The following is a 22,370-nucleotide window of genomic DNA, read 5'->3' as shown; positions in this document are numbered from 1 at the left end:
TTACCAGAGGTGTGAAATATGAGATATTAAGGCTCATAATGCAAGGTAAAATCAAGGGTAAAAGATCCATAGGAAGACCAAGAATTTCCAGGCTAAAAAACATAAGAGAGTGGTATAGTCGCAGCTTAATAGATCTTTTCAGAGCAGCCGCCAATAAGGTACGGATAGCTGTGATAATAGCCAACCTCCAATAGGAGAAGGAATTACAAGAAGAAAGAAGTAAGTAGGTATTAATGATAAAGATCTACGTATCATTAAAAATCTTTACTGGCATTAACGTGCAAACATTAGGATTGGCCAGTATAATTCTGAAGAGCTTCAAATATAAAGACGAGTGAGGCAGGGCTGCATTCTGTCCCCACTAATATTTAATATTTATTTAAAGTTCGTTTTCGATAAAGCATTGGATAGTGCTCAATGTGGTATCAAAATAATTAAGGGCATCAATATTGATAATTTGAGGTACGCGGATGACACGGTTTTAATTGCAAATAGTTACGAAGAACTTTAACATCTGATTAATGGAATTACCAAAAGGTGTGATGAATATGGACTTTAACATCCGATTAAGGGGATTACCACAACATGTGATGAATATTGACTGAAACTTTATATATATATATATATATATATATATATATATATATATATATATATATATATATATATATATATATATATATGGAAAAGGATAATGCGAGTGAATAATAAAAGTAAAAAGTAATGGCATGTCTCGCAAAACAGAAAACCAAAAATGGTATATCGATGGAAGGCAACCGTATATACGTATTTCTGACTATTTGTCGTCTTCAGTACGGTGGTTGGTGTTAATTGTTGCCCTGGAAACCATCAGGGTCTTCTAACTCTAATACCACAAATTGGTTGCATTGCTCCTGTAGTGATCCTTTCCCAAGTTAATATGCTCCTTTTCTAACTTGGCTGCACCGTACTGAAGACGACCAATAGTCAGAAATACGTATATACGGTTGCCTTTCATCGATATACCATTTTTGGTTTTCTGTTTTGCGAGACATCTTCTTCTTCTTCAGTGCCTTATCCGGTCCGGATGTTGGCGATCATCAAGGCTATCATGGTTTTGTTGACTGCTCTGCGAAACAGCTCCGCTGAGGTCATCCCAAACCATTGTCGGAGATTTTTCAACCACGAGATACGACGGCGTCCCGGTCCTCTTCTGCCAAATACTTTACCCTGCATAACAAGTTGAAGAATTCGATATTTTTCTTCGTTCCGCATCACGTGGCCGAGGTACTCAAGCTTACGTTGTTTAATTAAATTAAGCACTTCTTTTTCTTTTGTCATGCGCTGTAGGACCTCAACGTTGGTGACATGGTCCACATAAGATATTTTTAGTATCCTTCTGTATATCCACATCTCGAAGGCTTCGATTCGTTTTTCAGTGGCTTGCGTCAGTGTCCAGGCTTCAACTCCATATAGTAACACTGGAAGAACGTAGCACCTCACTATCCGCATCTTGGTTCCCAAACTGAGATCACTGCAGCACAGCAAGGATCTCAACTTAATAAAAGTAGACCGTGCCATTTCAATTCTGGATCTAATCTCTTGAGCGTAGTCCCATTGTACGTTGAGGGTAGTTCCGAGGTAAGTGAATCTGTCGACTCTCTGGATCTCTTCGCTACCTGCCATTAGTGCCCCGGGATCTAAATTTGTACGGCTGACAACCATGAATTTAGTTTTCTTAATATTAAGGTTCAGTCCGTATGTTACGCTCATAGTTCGCTCTCGGTCTAGTAAGGCCTGCAGATCGTTTAGGCTGGTTGCTAGTAACACAGTGTCATCGGCGTAGCGGATATTATTGATGTATTCACCGTTCACTCGGATTCCCATGTCTAGGTTTGTGAGGGCTTCATTAAAAATCTCCTCAGAGTATATATTGAAAAGAGTCGGCGATAGCACACATCCTTGCCTTACTCCTCGCATGATCTTCACTTGGTCGGTCAGCTGGTCTTCGACCTTGACTTGAGCACGCTGGTTCCAGTATAAATTCATGATGATCCGAATGTCCTTCTCATCCAATCCTACTCTTTGTAGTGCGGTGACCATCTTGCGAGACATGCCATTACTTTTTACTTATATTAATACATATATATATATATATATATATATATATATATATATATATATATATATATATATATATATATATATTCAGGGATTCTACAGTATTCACTGCCTTCCTCGCTCAACCGTTTCCATCTCTCTCTGCTGTCCTATTCTCCATCGTTTAGGCCTCTCTTACAGGATTTTCGGGGTCGTCCTCTTTTCCTCCTTCCTATGGGGCTCCATTACGAAAAAATACGGAAGTGGTCAGAACAGTTAAAAATCGCAAACTGGAATATTTTGGCCATATTATGAGTCACCCAGAGAGATATAATATGCTTCATTTAATAATACAAGGCAATATAGATGGAAGAAGAGGACCAGGTCGAAGAAGAACGTCATACCTTAGAAACCCGAGGGAATGGTTTAACAGATCCTTCGCACATCTTGTACGAGCTGCCTTCAATAAAATTAGTATAGTCAACCCACGATAATAAGGGCACAGAAAGAGTTAAGACTGCTCTAAATGAAAAAACACACATTGAACATATATCAGGAAAACTTTATATAGTAAATAGCAAAATGTAAAATAAAAAATATACAAACAAAAAATGAAAAATATAAAAAAAATTATTGATATATGTGGATTTATGCTCAATCAGTTTGTTATTAAGATCTATAAGAGTTGATTTAAGTTTATTTAATTTAATACGCCATTTGTTTGTCCACTTCTCCACTTCGGCAATTGCATTCTGTAACTTATCTGTTGATTTAGTTACGTTGTCACCAACAGCCATAATTACCGTATCATGAGCAAACGTAGCTACAACATTTTGCTTTAATACTGACAGGACGGGTTCCAGTACACTTCCCTGTGGTACCACTGCACTAATTTTCCTTAGTTTAGAATAAGCATCTTCCTGCTCAATTATGAAGTATCTCTTTGACAAATATGAAATTAAGATCTTTGGTTACTGGACAGGAAAGGCTATTTTTATCTTATGCTCCAATCTTTCACGCCAGACCTTCTCTAATAATGCTGAGCAAATCTTTTTTTCTTCAAGTACTCCTTTGATCACGTCCTTAATCCGGTGAACTTGATCAATTGTAGAGTGCTAATTTCGGAAAATTTAAAACAAGAAAAATTTAAAACAAGAAAATTGGAATATCTCGGACATATTACACGTGGAGATAAATACTCCTTGCTCCAACTGATTATGCAGGGAAAGATCCAAAAAAGGAGAAGCATAGGGAGGCGTAGAATGTCATGGCTGCGCAACCTGAGAGAGTGGTACGGATGTACATCAAACGAACTTTTCAGAGCAGCCGTCTCAAAAGTCCGAATAGCTATGATGATTGCCGACCTCCGCCGCGGAGATGGCACTTGAAGAAGAAGAATTTCGGAATCCTAATTGGTGATCGGGTGACTCCCCTTTCTTTGAGAATAGGTTTCACCTTCTTAAGCAAGAGCTTTTCGAACAGTTTTGACATAATCGGTAGCAAGGATATTGGCCGATACGACTTCATTTCATGTGGAGGTTTGCTTGGTTTTGGGATCATGATGATCTTAGCTGCCTTACGTAGTTGTGGAACATAATTTAAACGAAACTATACGTTAATTAGACTGGCAGGTTTAATCAGGGCCTTTCTAGGTTGATTCTCAAGTACCTGCCCAGTTATCAGATCGTAACCGGGGGCCTTTTTGGAATTAATGTTCGTGACGATTTCATTTTTAACCTCTTTTGGTGTGATTAAAAAAATAACTACATCATCTTGTCGAACAACTTCTGGGAGATATTTATCTATGTCTACTATACCTGGTTAAAAAAACACTTTCGAAATAGTTTGCAAATACTAATGCTTTGTTCGTTGTTTTTCGCCCAACCTCCTTGTTTATTTCTTATAGAAGGCGTTTGCATAATTGGTCTCTTTAAATTCTTGGTGGTTGTCGATTCGCGAGTATTCAGTACTAAAATCATTTGTCAAATGTATCAGGCATTCGATAATGAATTCATTCTTAAGTTGAATAGTCTTTTTTTTAGTTATGAGTAAGGTTGGTTTACTCTTGTTCTGTCTTGTAGTGCTCTTGTTAGTTGCGATTTTTTTCTTGCTCCTCTTTTTTCATAGTCAAGATTTCTTTAGAGCAGTTTTTTCTTTCAATCTTCTTAGTAGTTCGGGGGTATTTCTCCAGGTCGCTTGTTGAATATCGGTATGTATTGAATTTTTCCACCTCAACGTCCAAGTCTTCTTTAGTTTTAAATGCTAACCACTGCCAAATCAATTCTTTCTTCTAGTGTAATTCTAAAGCTGACCCAGTCCGTTTTATTGTTGACCAACCAGGGCTGCAAGGGCTTTGCCTATATTTTCACTAATAGTCAATATAATGGGAGTATGATCCGAATTGACTTCTAAGTTCTCTTTTAATTGTACATAGTTGTTCGATACCCATGATTCCCATAATCTCCTCCCATGATTACCTGCGAATTCAAAAAATGTAGTATATCTTTCAGCTTTGATATTGTGTTTTGAGGGACTACATAGGCCAATAACTGCCAGATCATAGTTCTTGGTCCTAACGTTTACCACCGTTGCCTGAATATCTTCAGCTTCACATTTGATTTCTTCATTATGTTGAAGATTTTCTCTGATTATATTCGCACTACGTCCACTTGCATTATTTTTAGGATGTATGGTGTAGTAAACTTTGCATCCCTTAAATCTAATGAATGATTGTTTACTGAGGTGTGTTTCAAATATTAACACTTATTAAACAAGTTACAGAGTTTATCTTACTAATTAAGAAGGGGAAAACCAAACACAAATAAAAAAAATATTTTTAAAATAAAATAAAATATATAAAAGTCTCATAAAAATTACACAGATTAGAGAGGTTCTTCCAAGTTCAAATGTAATAATTTTATTTTTATTTGTGTTTGGTTTTTGCCTTCTTAATTAGTAAGATAAACTCGGTTGCTTGTTTAATAAGTGTAAACGAAACATTTCGACCTGTTATGCCAAAATTTGCGATAAAGTTTTCCAAGAGCATAGGCATTTCCTCTGTCAAACTAACCTAAAATGTATATAAAAAAACAGAAGAAAATGGAAACCATAGTAATACGTTTAGAATAAAAGAAAACAAAAATTAATTAAATGTCGTCAAATGTTAAGTAATTCTGTTAATTTTATGCTAGCAAATAAGGGTAAGCCTGTAAAGATACAATAACTTCATTGTATAATAGAGTTTTTTTTCATCTTTAGTATGTTTTGAAAAAGAGTTAAATAAATTGGAAAACTTAACGAAAAACAAGAGTGTTGATACTTGAATCGAGTTTAGCGGGATAGTGATGTGATGGGCATTGATATAACGATTTGTATGGGTGGATTTCCGGTACACGGGATAGGAAAAACTGTGAGGTGGGTGTTTTTTAATAAGAACATCAAGGAATGGCAAAGACGCTTCAGACTCCATTTAATCAACGTATTGTGACCAGCAGGTGGGTTTGAGATTGGATGAGGACAGGGTTGTTGTTTTGAAATGTTCCATATGGATATCAGCTATTACGGGAGAAAGGGGAATCCCATTGGGGCACCTTTGATTTGACGATAGAAATTATTTTGAAATGAAAAGTATGTATTAGACATGCAGTGTTTTATAAGAGACAATATGTCTTGGGAGATTTGATGTTTAGAGTCCAAAATGAAAATAGTTTCATCGATAAGAATGTTGGTGAATAAAGAAACGATGTCAATACTAACTAGTATATCTGAGAGTGAAATAGAAATGTTTTTCAGATCAGTGAAATGAAAAGAATTTTTGACAAAAGATGAGCCGTTTCAGCTATAAGGCGAGATGTTTTGCCAATTTCTGAGTAGAGCAGTTGTATGCACTGACGATGGATCTTAGGGAACACTGGGCTTATGGATTTTTGGAAGGCCGTATGTTCTTGGGTATAAGAGATTTTTTGATGTCTGGAGGTAGAGTAGACTTGTGTTTTTTAATCACTAATTATAATTATCCACTGTGATATTGTCTGTATAAGTACTCTTTTGAACGATAGAATAAAACATCACGAACTGATTGAAATATTAAATTTGCTTAGTCTAGGCAGCTGAGGGTGCCATATAATAAACAATATCTGTGACGAACAAACTGGAACTGTTAAGAGTTGGAGATCATTAAACAGACGACGTAAAAAAGCTAAAGAGAAGTGTGCGACACGGATGTATACTGACTACCCATTATTATTGAGCATATATTCAGTACACATTATGAACCTAACGCTTAGTGATATAGACGAGGGAATACTTATAAATATAGAGCAACTGAGCAACATTAGATACGCTGATGACACTACCATTTTTGCAGACAGTCTGGAAGGTCTACAAACGCTAGTCTCCAAGGTAGCTTGTCTCCAACTTCTGCTATTTGGATGCAAATTTAAACGAACAGTGGAAACACTCGACGGAAATTAGATAAGGATCGAGAAGGCAGGATCAGCTTTTGTGAAAATAAAAAAAAACTTAAAAAAAACCAAAAAAAAGTTCGTTTATTAAATTGCTACGTAATCTCTATTCTTCTATATGAATCGGAGTCATAGACCTTAACTGAAGCATCACTGAAGAGACTTGGAGCATTTGAAATGTGGTGCTATAAAAGCATGTAAATTTTCTGGATAGACAAAGTTACCAATGAACAAGTTCTGCACAGAATGGGTAAGGAGCACGAACCATAACCACAATCACAACCATAAAACGTCGCAAACTGGAATAGCTGGACCATATAATGCGTAATGAACGACTTAATTCGGACCATACTTCAAGGTAAGGTGAATGAAAAAAGAGGTCCAGAAAGAAAGAAGAATAGTCTGGCTTTATAACCTACGAAAATGGTTTAACTTAATCACTACCGGACTTTTTATGGCAACAGTCAACAAAGTCAAAATAACCATGTTAGTGTCCAAGTTAAGACTGAGCCCAATTTTTTAAAGAGTCGGTAAAATCGTTATTGTCTAGTACAAAAATTAAAAGACTGGAAAATATTTAGATAACATAATTTACCAGAATTCTCCTTCATTTGTGACTTTTATACTTAATAGATCCTGGTCCCTATTGGAAAGCCCGTCCCATTCCCATGAACGTTCACTCCAAGGACCAGTCCATTCGCCTTTCGCCCACGGATTTCTCAATCTGACTAGTGGAACTTCTCCATTGACTCCCCGTACTCTGGCTAAACCTGTGATGCTGTAAGCGTGTTGCGTAATGAGCCCATTTCGTAGCCTGAGTTGTCTTTTTGGTTCTTTTTCCTAAAAATTACAAATATATAAAATAATCTTATTCGATTAAATTAAAAGAAGACTATTACATTACAAAAAAAGTTGAAGGTTAGAAGCTATATATTTTACAATGGTCTCACAGAATCGGAGGAACAGATAGTGTTGCAGTTTCGCAACGATAGATAAACATTTATAAAATATTAACAGACTTTGTGGTAGTTTTGATCCTACTCGTATTTCATTTACAAGATGGGGTCATCTGCGAAATAATACTAGACATGTGTGAGATAAGGGACGAATTCCATCTACAAAATCATAGTCGAGTTTTGTCTCCCAAACGACAGACACGTAGGTTTGGGTTGAGGGTTGTGCATGCTACCACACAAACTTCGCTTGAGTCTTGTGAAAAAGGCGAGTTGTTTGATTCCTGAATTTTCACCGAACCAGAGGGTTCGCAATCCCATCGTGGCTGAAATAATTTCATTTGGTAAGGTATACTACACCATTTATCTTGTTGCTGAATATATCAAGTACGTTTACTTGGTATATAGCTTTCATATTTGTTTAGAACTTTATCTCAGCTATGCCGCGATCGCGATTGAACATTGTCAATTCAACATTTTGCATTTGTTTTGTTTTATTTACTGGTATATGCATATTGTTAAGAAATTCATCTTGTGTGCCGAATTAGCTATTTCATATTGTGTCGTGATTTGAACTTTTAAAAGAACATTTTACGTATATACAAACATTAATTTTAGCGTATTTACTGTATAGTTTAATTGCATATTTTAATTTAATATTAATTGATAGGTGTAACTATGTATATTACTTATAATATTGTTTGGTTCGTTTATTGCATTGAGTTTGGTATTGCCTGTCATATCGTATTCTAGCATATTCCTGTTATGATTTCATCCGGAGACAAGCGGTTTGTGTGATGTATAGATATCCATCGTATCATATTTAGTTCCAAACAGCTGTGTTTTTACGTTAATTCATTCACTTTTCTTAGCGCACTTGTCACGCGTATTTTAAATTGCAGATATAAAGCATTTGTTGTAATTCAATGTATGTAATTTGTTTATTGATTTTACTTATTATTAAATAGAATTTCATACGATCGTCTTGCTTATTATTTCTATGGGGATTTACATACCCAGTGCGAAAGGGGGAAACCAGCGAGTTCTGGATTGAACATAATATCTTCTATCCTCTTTTTGATGACCGCAATTGTTATATTGAGATCATCGTATGTGCAGAACGCAACAGATAGCATTTTAGGTAGATATATCGACTATTCACCACCTTTAGTATACAGTTAAATCAATAACATCTGGTAAAGTATATGTATATTGGAGAAGCTTGGGATATGATCTTAAATAACTCCCTCATTCGTCTTACACCGAGCAGTCGGATCTCGACATTTGCCTTGAGTGGGGGGGGGGGGTTGGAGGGATGTCCAATGAAATACCAACCAAAAAGCACAAAAAAGATAAACCCAAACTATATAAAAGACATAAAAAATAATATCTTATATGCAAGTCCGTGTATAACCACCCGTGTATGTCACTAAGTGATAACCTGATATAACAAGAAATGTCTTTTAAGTTAGTCAACAAACGACTGGCAAAGCTTCATTGACTGGCAAAGAAAATTGACTTTTCGTTTTATTGAGAACGGAGGAGCAACAAGATTCAGAAGTAGATCACTATCAAAATATTAAAAAAGCCACTTGGGAGAATACCCCTGACATAAAATATAAAACATTAACAAGGAAATAATTATTCTAAAGAGATTAGAGACATTATACAAGAAAAAAGGTCAATCAGGCGAAAATGGCAAAAGTCCAGATCCGTAACTGATCAAATCGCATTAAATAATGCAACTCAAAGGTTAAAACGTGAGATACAGCGTATTACCAATGAATCAGTTGGTGAATATTTTACTGAATTAACTAATGAGGGCACTATAAACTATTCACTCGGGAAAGCAACCAGAGGATTCGAAAGGCTTACTATACATGGTGTAACAAAAACGTAGGTCATAAATTAAATCACATATTCTGGGACCAAAAATAGTTCGATTGAACTTAACTTACCTTAATACAAATGTACACATAAAAAAGATACAGCCTTTTGAAGTTAAAAAATGAAAATCAATTTTTTTCAATATATCGAACACTGTTGGAGATTTTATTCCCTTAAACCCCCAAATGGTACGTTCCAAATAAATTATTATTGTGGTACGGTTAGTCAATGTTTATAAAACTTTTTTTGTCTTTTAGTACTTTTTTCTTTTTTAAGCCAGTTTTTATCGAGATGCGGCTTCTTTTTTAATATGTTCTAAAATTTCTTAGTACCTAACAAAATGTAAATTATAAATAAATTTTTATATTATTACCAGATCTCTACATATAACCTTACTTAACCATTTACAAATTGTGTGGTGAATTTTACAAATGTTCAAAATGACCTCCATCTTCTTGAAGACACATTCAACGTTTTAAAAAAGAAAATCGAATATTTTGGAAAATTATGGACTTCTGACGAAATCGATTTGCAGCTTCCATGATTTTATTTCTTAGTTGTTGTTCGTTCTTAATTACTACGGAAATACGTCCCCTTTCATAAAGCCTCAGAAGCAAAAGTCAATTGGGGTAAGAACTGCACGTCTAAGTGGCCAAGTCATAGGCTCATCAGGGCCACTTCGAATCCAACGTCCACGATACTGACCGAAAATATATTCTCTGATTTCATTATTGTAGTGCGCTAGAGCACCATCCTGTAAAAACCACATATTTTTCCTAACTGCGAGATTGACCTTGTCTAAGTACTCTGGTAAAGTTTTGTAGAATGTAAATAATTTTCATCATTTCAAATGTTTTTAAGAAATACTGACCCTATTATATTATTATTCACAATTCCCGTCCAAACATGGATTTTAAAAGTTCTTTGGTGATAAGAGACTTTTTTGCGAGAGGGTTTTCTTCGGCCCAGATGAACGCTTTACGATGGTTTGTTATGCCATTTTTGTTAAAGGTAGCTTTATCGATAAACAAAACATGATTAATAAAATTGATATTCTAAGTGTTTTCTGTTAAAATCCAATCGCAAAGTTCCATTCTTTTAGAATAATCATTCAGTAATTCTTGAACGATTATTAAGTGAGAAGGATGAAACTGCTGTTTCTTAAACCTTCTCCAAACCATCGTGTGAAAAACATCTAATTAAGACGTTACTACTTTTTTACTGCTTCCAGGAATTTCTTAAATTCCTCCCAAAATCTTCTTATCGTTTGTATCTATTTTGGTCGATCATTATTACCAACAAGTTGCGGTCGCAATGTGCCTGTCTCTCGTAAACGACGATCAATGGAAGGAAATAATCGGCTGCCTGGTAGATGCATGGATTCAGGAAACACAAACATAAAATCAATAATCGATTATATTGTAACAAAACAAAAAACCCGACTGAGAGTACAAGATGTAAGAGTTCAGAGAAGCGCAACATGCGGTAGCGATCACTATTTATTACGTTCAAAAATACACTTCCCAATCTGAAGACAACTGAGAGAAACACGTATAGACATAAACAAGGCAGAAAAGATAGAGGAACGAAGATACAACATCAGAAGCCTAGATGAAGAAAGTACCCAAGACTAATTCAAAAATAGATTGGATGAGAAGCTACAAATTTCCGCTCCTAAGAATATCGACCAGTTATATGAACATATAAAAAACTGTTTAGACGAAGCAGCATTTGAAGCAATGGGATACTACATAAAACCCAAGGTAAACAAACCATACTGGTGGAATAACGAAATAGAGGAAGAAATAAAATGTAAAAGACAACTTTACCAACAATATTTAAGCTCCAAATCATGACAAGACAAAATAAAATATAAAGAAAAACAAGCAGAAGTACGAAGGAAAATCTCTAACAAGAACAACGAGTCTTAGGAAAGAAACTGCCAACAAATAAATACTTATCTAGGAGGAACCAGAAGCACAGAAAGCTGGAAACTGATTAAAAAATTGAGAAAAGAAAAGAATAAAGAAGTAATACAGAGCATAAAACCGAAAGACTGGGAAGAGTATTTCAAAGAACTTTTGGTAGAGAATAGAGTCCAATTTCAAGAACATAGAAATCAAAACCAAGATAGAATTTTAATAGGCGGCTTGCCAATAAGATTAACAACAGAGGACATTAAAAATGTATATAAACAGCTGAAGGGGAACAAAGCACCCGGACAAGGGGATATACCCGGAGAATTGTTTAAATACGGAACGAACAAATTGTACAAATGTCTTCGACAACTATTTTAAGAATGCATAAAGACAAGCGAAAAACAGAAAACGTAAAATTATTTTACAGAACACTGAAAAACCTAAGAAGCAACAAAGAAACGAAACTGAAACAAATAATGAACAAGGAAGGAACAATAATAAACGACGATAAGACAATAATGGAAAGATGGAGGGAACATTTTCAGCTGATACTGAATGGAAATCAAGCGAATACAATGGAGAAGGAAAGCCACAACAGGAGAGTATCCATGAGAAACACGGAAAATACAGAAACTATAGAAAAAGAAGAACTGGAAGAAGCAATAAGAAAGATAAAGATTGGAAAAGCACCAGGAAGCGATGAAGTAGCACCAGAAATGATGAAATATATAGGAGTAAAAGCAAAAGAAAAATTGTTATACATATATAACCTAATATGGAAGAGAAAAGTAATACCCAGAGAATGGACAAATGCAGTAATTATACCTATATACAAGAAAGGAAACACAAGAGACTGTAGGAACTATAGAGGTATATCACTACTATGTGTAGCAGCAAAAGTATACGAAACCATAATAGAAAGGAAAATTAGAAAAGAAATAGAACATAAATTAGAGGATGTACAAAGTGGATTCAGGAAAGGACACAACACACAAGACCATATATTCACCATGCAACAAGTAATAGAAAAAGCCTTAAAGAAAAATAAAGAAATACATCTGAGCTTTATAGACATGGAAAAAGCATTCGACTCAGTCAAAAGAAAAGATATATGGGAAAGCCTAAAGAAGAAACAAGTAAGTGAAGAACTGATAGAAGCAACAAAGAGTATATACATGAAAACAACAAATACAGTAAGAATGTTAAATATACAGTCAGAACCATTTGAAACAACCCAAGGAGTTAGACAAGGGGGAAGTCTCAGCCCAGTACTATTCATAAATGTAATAGATGAGATAGTGAAAGAATGTAAGAAAACATTCAAGAAATACTGCATCGGTTGGAACAGAATGCAAATGATAAATGCTGAGATGTGTATATTTGCAGACGACATAGTATTAATTGCGGAAACTGCAGAAAAACTGAAATACAACTTAGAGAAATGGAACCTAGAAGCAAGCAAATACAACTTAAACGTAAACAAAGAGAAGACTCAAATAATGAAAATATCAAGGAAACAAGGGACGGAAGATCAAATAGAAGTAATGATAGACCAACAAAAAATAATACAGACAAATTCATACAAATACTTAGGAACAGTAATCAACAACAAAGGAGACATCGAGGATGATCTTAACAACAGAATGGAAAACACAGGAAAACTATTCCAAGCACTAAATAGAGGATTCCTTAATAACAAAGAAATATCAACAAAGACCAAGATGACAATATACAAAACAATATATAGACCTACAGTGACATATGGAGCAGAAAATTGGATATTAAACAAAAGACATCAGAGCAGAATTCAGGCAGCAGAGATGAAATACCTCAGAAGAACGATAGGAGTAAAAAGAACTGATAGAATCAGAAATGAAGAAATAAGAGAAAGACTCAAAATCAAACCGATACTCGAGTCAATCAAAGAGAAAAAATTGGCATGGTTCGGACATCTAACCCGGATGGACAATAATAGACAAGTTAAAAGATTGTGGGACGCCAAACCAATAGGGAAGAACAGAAGAGGAAGACCCATTAAAGAATGGAACAGTGACATCTCGCAGATACTACAGAGTAAGGGTAAGACTTGGCAGGAAGCAACACAGATGGCATCCAATAGGAAGGAATGGAGAAAGTTCGTTAAGAGCTAGGACACCTCAGAAGACTGTCAAATAGTGTAATGTAATGAATTGTATTTTAAACGGCCCAACACCGAAAGGTACAAATGGGTCTACTGATTAAGTAAAGTAAAGTATAAAGACAAGCGAAATCCATACGGAATGAAAAATATCATACCTCAGTACTATACATAAAAAGGGTGATAAAAATAATTGTGAAAACTACCGAGGAATATCTGTAACCGGATCTATGAGTCGAATATATGGAAAGGTTTTAAAGAACCGAATGGGAATATATGGGTCGATCCACTATTGACCACATTTTCTCCTTAACCCAGATAATAGAAAAAAAGATGGCACGGCATCAAGAGATTCATATGTCGACCTACGGAAAGTCTATGACAGCGTTTCACTGAAGAAGCTGTGGCAATCAATGGAAAGCACGAATATTATAATAGAATTAATAAAAGCCGTCAAGATGCTATACAACCAACTAATAATAAAAATAAAAGCAGGGACACAAATAACAACAGGATTTATAACATCAAAAGGATTAAAGCAAGGATGTTGTCTGTTCCCCACTTTATTTAAAATATATCTCGAAAGTGCTTTAAAAAGATGGAAACAAAAATGCAGGACAATGGGGATACCGCTCACCAACACTATGGTATATACGCTCAACTTTGCAGATGATCAAGTAATAATGGCTCAAGATTATGACGATTTAAACTATGTGGCACGAAAATTAATTAGAGAGTATGATATATGGGGTCTGCAAGCAAATAAAAAGAAAACCGAATACCTGTGCATTGGAGTAGAACAAAAAGATCTTATATTAGACGATAACACCACAATAAAGCACTGCTACAAATATCTAGGTATCACTATTTCACAAGATGGAACATTAGACAAATCCATAAGAGAGAGAAATACTTCAGGGAGAAAAGCCATCACAATGTTAAATAGCATTAGCCAACACTGGCAACGCTGAAAGCTGACGGAAATGGATTTTTGGAAAAGAGCCGCAGGAAGACCTAGAAGAGAAAGGATTACCAACGAACGCATTAGAAAAATAATGGGAATCAAACGAACAATCACAGATGACCTAACAACAAAACAACTTATCTGGTTCGGACACGTACAAAGAATCGATAAACAACGAATACCATAAGAAATATTAAAATAGCAACCAAAAGGAGAGAAAACGAGGTAGACCGAGAAAAAGTTGGAACGAAAGAATAAATAAAGAACTGAGAGAGAGAGGGCCATAGAAGAAGACCTATGGAACAACCGGACTAAGACGGCGGGGAACGTTATAAACCGACAAGTAGTAGTAGTATTTTTCTGCATAACGCTTTGCAGTTGTTGCACTATTCCATAGATATTCGTCTGTAATTACCAAATTACCAATAATTATCTAAAATTCTAATTTAGCCTGCTCAAACTTACCCAGAAATAAATGCATATCTACCATTTCTGAAAACGTGTACGCCATTGTAATAGAAAATTTATCTTATACAGCCAATTTTTACAAGAAATTCAAGAATTTTTAAAACATAATAAAAAAGAAGCCCCATCTCGATAAAAACTGGCAAAGTTTCGATTATAACACTAGCGCTTGCCATGTTAGTCGGTTAATATCAAATATATAGTCAATCATATATATATAAATGAAGATATGTATATAAAACGAAGAATGGCAGTAGAACAAGACATACTCAGCTACATCGAAGAAAAACGTTTAATTTGGTATGGACATGTGAGAAGAACAGATCATACAAGGTGGATAGCAAGGATTTCGGATTGGAGCCCAATAGGAAGGAGGAAAAGAGGTAGACCCCGAAGATCATGGAGGGATGAAGTGGACGAGGCCATGGAAAGACGAGACTTTAGAGATGGAGAAAGGCAGAACAGAAAGGACTGGAGACGTTGATTGAAAGAAGGAAGGTGGCGACAGCTGTAAAAATCGTTGTATAGATAGATAGATAGATGTATATATAAGATGTGTACTTTACAATGATTTTATTTGGGTATAGGTTTTCTGATTATTGAAAAATAAAAAAACATTTTTCGACGTTTCGCGTTTTCGACGTTTCGACATTTTTCGACTCGAAGTGTGTACACCTATTTATATTAATGTAGGAATATAATAATGTCTTTTCAATTAATAAAAATTAATTCTATTTTATACATATTTCGATGGACGGATTCATTACTGGAATAATTCCAAAATCGCGTATTTTAAACAAAGTATGTAGAAATGGTTAAATATTAAAAGCACTTTCTGAATCACTTAATTAACATTTTAAATTAAAAAAAATTGTTTTAAATGAATGTGTTACAAAATATCTTCGAACTTTGACTTGCATTTTATAACATTATCTTCATTTAAAATTTTCCAGTAATGAATTCAGCCGAACAATTCATAATATTTATTGAATATTTTATACTACATTATTAAAATTTATTTCTTAATAAACTTTAACATTTTTTGTCGAGTTTTCTTTGATAGTTACTGAAACTAATCTGTCTGTTCATTTCTCTTAATCTTATATATTATGTGCGTGTCCTACTGAGACATAGGAGTACCTATTCTCTACTATAGGAGTATTCTCAACTAAAGTTTTCTGTGCCAGCTGTTGAAAGATTTTAGGTTTTCTTGATAAAGAGCTTCCATGGATTGTAGAAAAAAATAATTCCATTTTTAGTGTAGCTTCCTACAATTCTTCGTTTGGGCACAAAAGAGAACTTCTAGAGACTGTCTGTAGCCAATCTGGTTCCATATATATCTCATAAGTTTTTGTAGAGTTTCCTGAACTACATTTATGTTTGAATTCGTATGCAGCAAAACCAGCAATATACTTTAAAGAGTCCCGATGATTTTTTTCTTTCACCTCATAATTGTCTGCGACTTTCAAAATGTCATCGTCAATTATATGGTACTTCTTCGGGTAGTGAGCTTCTATAAATGTATTTTCAAGTATGTTGTCCTCTTCAGATTGAAATTCTTTCGAACCTTCAGTTTTTTCTACCAAATTAGACAGCATTTTTTGTGTCAAGCAAATATCTTCTGACGCCGAAATATCGCTTGGCAATTGAGGACTTTCTATCGAGTTGTTACTGACGCAAGATTCACTAGTTTCAATAGTATTGCGACATTCTGTAATGATCGCCGCCGATTGTTTCACTAAAATATACGACCTTAATCTATATTTAAAATCTATTAGCAAAGGATGATCATTTGCAAAACCCATTCCTTGAATATAAGAAAAAAATCCACAAGGAAAATAAATTCCTGTAGTTGGCTGTATACCATGTATCACAAAAAGAGGTTTAATCTTTGTATATAGGTATATTTAAAAACCCTTAAAAGGGCTACATCAAAAAACACAAACGTTTTCGGAATAATAATTCCATCATCAGGTTAAAATGCAGGTTAACATGCCTGAGCCACCAAAATATTAGGGTACAACCCTTTACAAAAATGAAGTTACCAAAAAGTGTACATGTTGTTGTTTAAAAGTAAGTGATGTTTAATACTTTATTAGATTTAACTTCAGGCAACACATAACCATGCCTCACGTGAGTTCCAGGGTCCGGAGAGTAAACCTCTTCAAAGGAACAACAAAGTTACCAGCTGTTTCTAGTATAGTAAAGTATGCTTCTGAGTTTTTATTAGTTTGGGAGCGCAAAATCTGGTGGCAACATATTAGCGGTAATTAAGGTTCAAAGACTTAGATGGTTGGACCATGTGCAGAGAATGATTTGATCTAAAATTCCCAGAATGGTACTACCTAGTGCATTGGCAGGCAAAAGGCGAAGAGGAAGACCGAAGTCAAGATGGAGCAACGAAGTTAAAGAAGATATCAGAAGACTTAACATAATGAACTGGGAAAGAAAAATGAGTGACAAAGAATAGTAAATCAAGCTATGGGCCTACTACATCAAGCCATGCTTACATATTATTATTATTATTAATCAATACAAAGATAATCTTAGTAGACTTTGTGTGTAGTTCAGTATATACGTACAAATTTTGTGTACCTACATTACAAAGTGATCATTAACAAATTAAGAAGTGGGAATACCTTGTATATTTGAAAATAATTTTAAAATTTTTAGCTGTACTCTACCCATTTTTATGTAGATACCACTTTTCTTTGTATCTTTTTAAAGATCTGAAATATCGAACTCTGGGGAATAAATTGATCAACCTGTACCTACGTGTAATAAAAGATAATTACAACTTGTTTTATAAAGGATATCTATGTTAACAAAATAACTGTGGCAAAAATCAATACAATTAAATTAACTTCAAAATATTATTTATGATTAAATATTATAACATAATTTTATCATCTCTTTATAATTACTATAATTAAATTAGCCAAATTATATAAAAAACATAAATTTAAAAGTCTTTTCTATACAACTACATTCAAATGATGCGTAAAGAACCGTTCTTGACTACGTCATGCGCGAAGCGAACCGATTTTGGAACATTACATTGCATGTATCATACCTATTGCATTGTTGCTTCGCAGGTGATGTCTTGCGCGTCGGAGTACACATTTCTATTCCTTGAGAAGCATACCGGTATTTGTGTATCGTAATGATGTTAATTTAATTGGAGCGTACACAAACATTTGGTGGGTGTAAGGGAACAAAACCCCCATAAAATTTTTATGGGGTCACAAATTTCATGGTTATTTTTTTTTTAAATATGTTGCTGCCATAAAAAAGCTACATGTCCATTTTTAATATAAAATCAATATAAATACAGTTTTCGATATACTTATTGGAAAAAGAAATAATTGAAAAAAAAAAGTGCTGTAACGTTTTTAATTTGCACATTTGTACTAAGGTAAGTTAGGTTCAATCGAACTATTTTTAGTCCCAGAATATGTGATTTAATTTATGATCTACCTTTTTGTTACACCCATAATCCACTCATTCGAAAGAAAGATGGGGAAAGAAGTATATTATCATAACATGATTCCTAATATAAAAAATCAATCAGATTTGCAGCTCGCTAAGAAATTTGTTTAGTGCCAATATTTGTGTACAATTTTTTTGTCATTACCTGTGTAATAGTAGCTATCAATAGACTAGATCTTGGAACTGCACTATTTAATACTTGAAATGTAAGAAAACGATCCTGATGTGATAAACCAAAACTTTGAACTATACCGCCTGTCAAATCTTGTAGAGCTCTCGTAGTGGATCCATATAAAAGTTGCTCGTAACATCCATAGAGTCTGCAAACAAAAAGGTCATGTTAAGTATACTAAGCAGAACTAATTAATAATTTTTTTTAATGATTGAGATTTTACAAATTTTATACAATGTTATTCAATTTTACCAAAGTATAATAACTATGCATCCATACTAAAGATCACACGCGTATGTCAGATAAATATAGTGGATACCTGTTGCGCACCCAGGTGGGGTTTTTATGGGTTAAAACACCCCTCCCCAGGGCATATAAAGTAAACAATATATAAAGAATAGTAGGAAAATGTAACTTGTCTTGCACACACAATACAAAAAATCCAAAACGCTAATTGAATAATTAAATTACCACTTTAAATATGTAGAACACAATAATTATTGTATAAATACATAATAATTAATACACAATAATTAATAATATTTTTCATTATATTTAGATATAGATACCTAATATTAGGCTTATGAAAAAGTAGACAGAACGACTCTATTGAGAGTAGCATGCGCCTACAGGACTGTATCTGCAGCGGCCTTGTGTCCTATCATGGGTTGTGTACCTCTGCATGTGTTAGTAGTAGAAAAGAGACATCTCTATGAGAGAAGAGAGCATTTGACAACAGCTATAAAAAAAAAGAAAAGGAGAGATCAATGGAAAGATGGCAAGACGAGTGGAACAATGTGGAATGTGAAATCCCGAGCCTTCTCAACCTATCTTCATAGGTTCAGAAAGACAGATACAGATAAATACCTATACTGCGAATATTCCGACATTGTTACTCACACAATGCTGGAGTGTAATAGATGTACAGTGGAGAGAAACATAATGTATAAATAAATAGGTATGAACCCTGAATCTGTAAGAGAGATGATCGTAAAGATGACGGGAAATACGAAGGGATAGAATAGTGTTTACAATTACATCCGAGCAGTCATTAAAAAGAAAGAAGAAGGGAAACACTAACCGGGCCAACGACAGAGAGAAGATCTAATTACTATTTTAATGGGAATAAGTCGCAATTAAAGGTTAAAATAAGTTTATTGACGTTTGAATTTTTGATCTTTGATCTTGCATGACAAACACAGATGACCCCAGACGTATAACTATAACTGGCAGTGAGATAGAACAAATCCAGGAATATATCTACCTAGGCCAAATCCTGAGACTTGACATAGAGAACCAAAGTGCGGAAATTACTAGAAGAGCAAGACTAGCATGGGCAGGATTTGGAAAACTTAGTTGGATACTTAAGAACCGCAAAATACCCCAATACTTGAGGAGCAAAGTGTTCAACCAATGCATCCTTCCTATCATGACATATGGATGTCAAACATGGACCCTAACCAAGGCAAACATGAATAAACTAGCCACAACAGAAAGAACAATGAAAAGAGCAATGTTAGGTATACGACTGTCAGATAAAAAGAGGAACGACAGGATAAGATCCAAAACAAAAGTCGAGGACATAGCAACAAAAATTGCCAAACTTAAATGGAGCTTCGCGGGACACCCTGCTAGACAAAAAGACCAACGTTGGAATACTACAATACAACATTGGAGACCTTACGAAAGTAAACGACCAAGAGGAAGACCACAGATGAGATGGGTTAATGATATTAAAAGAATAGCCGGAACAAATTGGAAATATGTTGCTCAGGATAGAGACCGATGGAAGGAGTTGGGAGAGGCCTATGTCCAAACATGGACGACAGAAGGCTAAGAAGAAGAAGAAGAAGAAGAAAAAGAAGAAAAAGAAGAAGATCTAGCATTTTTATACTCCAACAATTAATAGAAAAAAAAATAGCGGTTGGACCCGAAGTATATCTAGCCTTCATCGACCTAGAAAAGGCGTATGATACAGTTCCAAGACTTAAATTGTGGCAAGCTTTACTACAACTCGACATTAGCCCATACCTTTTAGGAATAATCACAGAAGTATACAGGGATAACACTACTTACCTAAAAATCGGATATAGACTATCAGGGCCAATAAAAGTAACTAAAGGACTAAAACAAGCATGCAGTATGTCACCCTTACTGTTTAGTTTATATATTGAGGCAGCCCTCCAAAATTGGAAAAACCACTACCCGGGAATGGGAATCCCCATAGGAAATGACGTACTGTTCTCCCTGAACTTTGCGGATGACCAAGTCGTCCTAGCTCAAGATTCTTATGATCTAGAATTTACGATAAAGCGTCTATACAGAGAATATTTAAAATGAGGGTTAAAAGTCAGAATGAAGAAAACAGAATATTTAGTTATCAATTCAGATGCACGGTTTGAAGTGTTGATAGACGAGGACGTGGAAATCAAACAAGTGGAAAAATTTAAATAATTAGGTGCACTCATTGCTAAGAACGGCTTGGGAGAAACCGAAATTAAACACCGAATTAATCAGGGACGTAAAATTGTAGGATGTCTGAACTCGTTATGGTGGGATCACAACATTTCCAAAAGAGACAAAAAAAGAATAGGGAAACCATGGTTGAATCAGTTCTTTGTTATGGCACTGAAGTATGGACAATTAATGCAGACCGGAAGAGAAGATTGTTGGCAGTTGAAATGGATTATTTGAGAAGAAGTGCTAGAACATAAGGCAGGAAAGGAAGACCAACGAATCTATAAGAAATAACATGAATGCTACAGAAACGGTCATTGACAGAATAGAAATAAGAGGTTCAAAATGGTTTGGACACCTATTGAGAATGTCAGACTAACGTTGGCCCCAAAAACTTCACAAATGGAAGCCCCCTGGATGAAGAAAAAGAGATAGACCTCGACGCTCATGTAATGTAGGAATTAGAAGAGCGATACCTTGGACCGGGAGGATTGGCGGAGGAGAACGGGAATACGACGATAGCCTTCTCCAAAATGTAGTGTATTTACAAGTTGGATTAATGTCAAACGTTAATTATTAACCTTCAATTGTGGCTTATTCCCATTAAAATAGTAATTACTTTAAAATGCCACAAGAAAATAGCTTCAGAACAATAGATAAGATCTAGATAAGAGAAGGGAGTGTTCAAAAAATGTCGTCAGCCTTACACGGCCACCCCACTTTTGGAGTACGGTACGTGCGACAGTCAACTGCGCACAAGTAAGAGAGGGTGGTTTTAGTTGGTAGGCAGAATAATAGATACCTGAATCTTTGGCACTGCCATCTTTAGTACTTTCAATTAAACTAAAACCCAAAAGGATACCACTCAAAGTGAATATTGTCGTTTCACCTCTATCACAGAGCCCATACCTTAGCTAGTCTATTCTTATTATGTGTATGGTTTTTCCAAACTTTCCATGATTTACTGAAGGATATTCAAAACTGTAGATACTCTCAACTTAGGTCCGCTTATTGCAAGTCCTTGTTTTTCCTATCAAGAAAATCTTTAGTCCTCAGCTAATTTGAGTTTAAATTACTCCACTTTGGGTTAGGACTTCGTAAATTTGCTGACGTATGATTGACGCAACGTTGATAAATAAATTTATTCTAGTTTATCGAATTATTAGGTTATAAAATAAAAATTATCCTTAAGACGTTTAACCTCCCGACAAAAATTCCTGAAATCTTCACTGCCTTACCGCTGTCGTCCTCAGATCCACGGTATAAAAATTTCAACCATAACATTTGATAATTTTAAAGATCATTTTGTCAACAATAAGACCATTCAACAATATGCTCAATGTCGATGTCGATACTACAAGGACACTTTTCCACAAAAAATATGC

The 22,370-nt window shown here is 34.9% G+C and overlaps 1 protein-coding gene across 2 annotated transcripts in view; it reads right to left on the bottom strand.

The window, feature by feature from the left end:
• The window catches only part of LOC140448866 (calpain-9-like), a 172,409-nt gene that overhangs the window by 32,986 nt on the left and 117,053 nt on the right, over positions 1–22,370 (bottom strand). For both annotated transcript variants that reach the window (XM_072541993.1, XM_072541998.1), the window contains 2 exons: positions 18,502–18,676; positions 7,138–7,382 (listed from right to left, as the gene is read on the bottom strand). In XM_072541993.1, the coding sequence (XP_072398094.1) occupies positions 7,138–7,382; positions 18,502–18,676 (420 nt within the window). The remainder of the gene's footprint in view (positions 1–7,137; positions 7,383–18,501; positions 18,677–22,370) is intronic.

Source organism: Diabrotica undecimpunctata, chromosome 1 (assembly GCF_040954645.1).
Source record: "Diabrotica undecimpunctata isolate CICGRU chromosome 1, icDiaUnde3, whole genome shotgun sequence".
Classification (NCBI taxonomy): Eukaryota; Metazoa; Arthropoda; class Insecta; order Coleoptera; family Chrysomelidae; genus Diabrotica; species Diabrotica undecimpunctata.
This window is presented reverse-complemented; position numbering and strand designations above follow the sequence as displayed.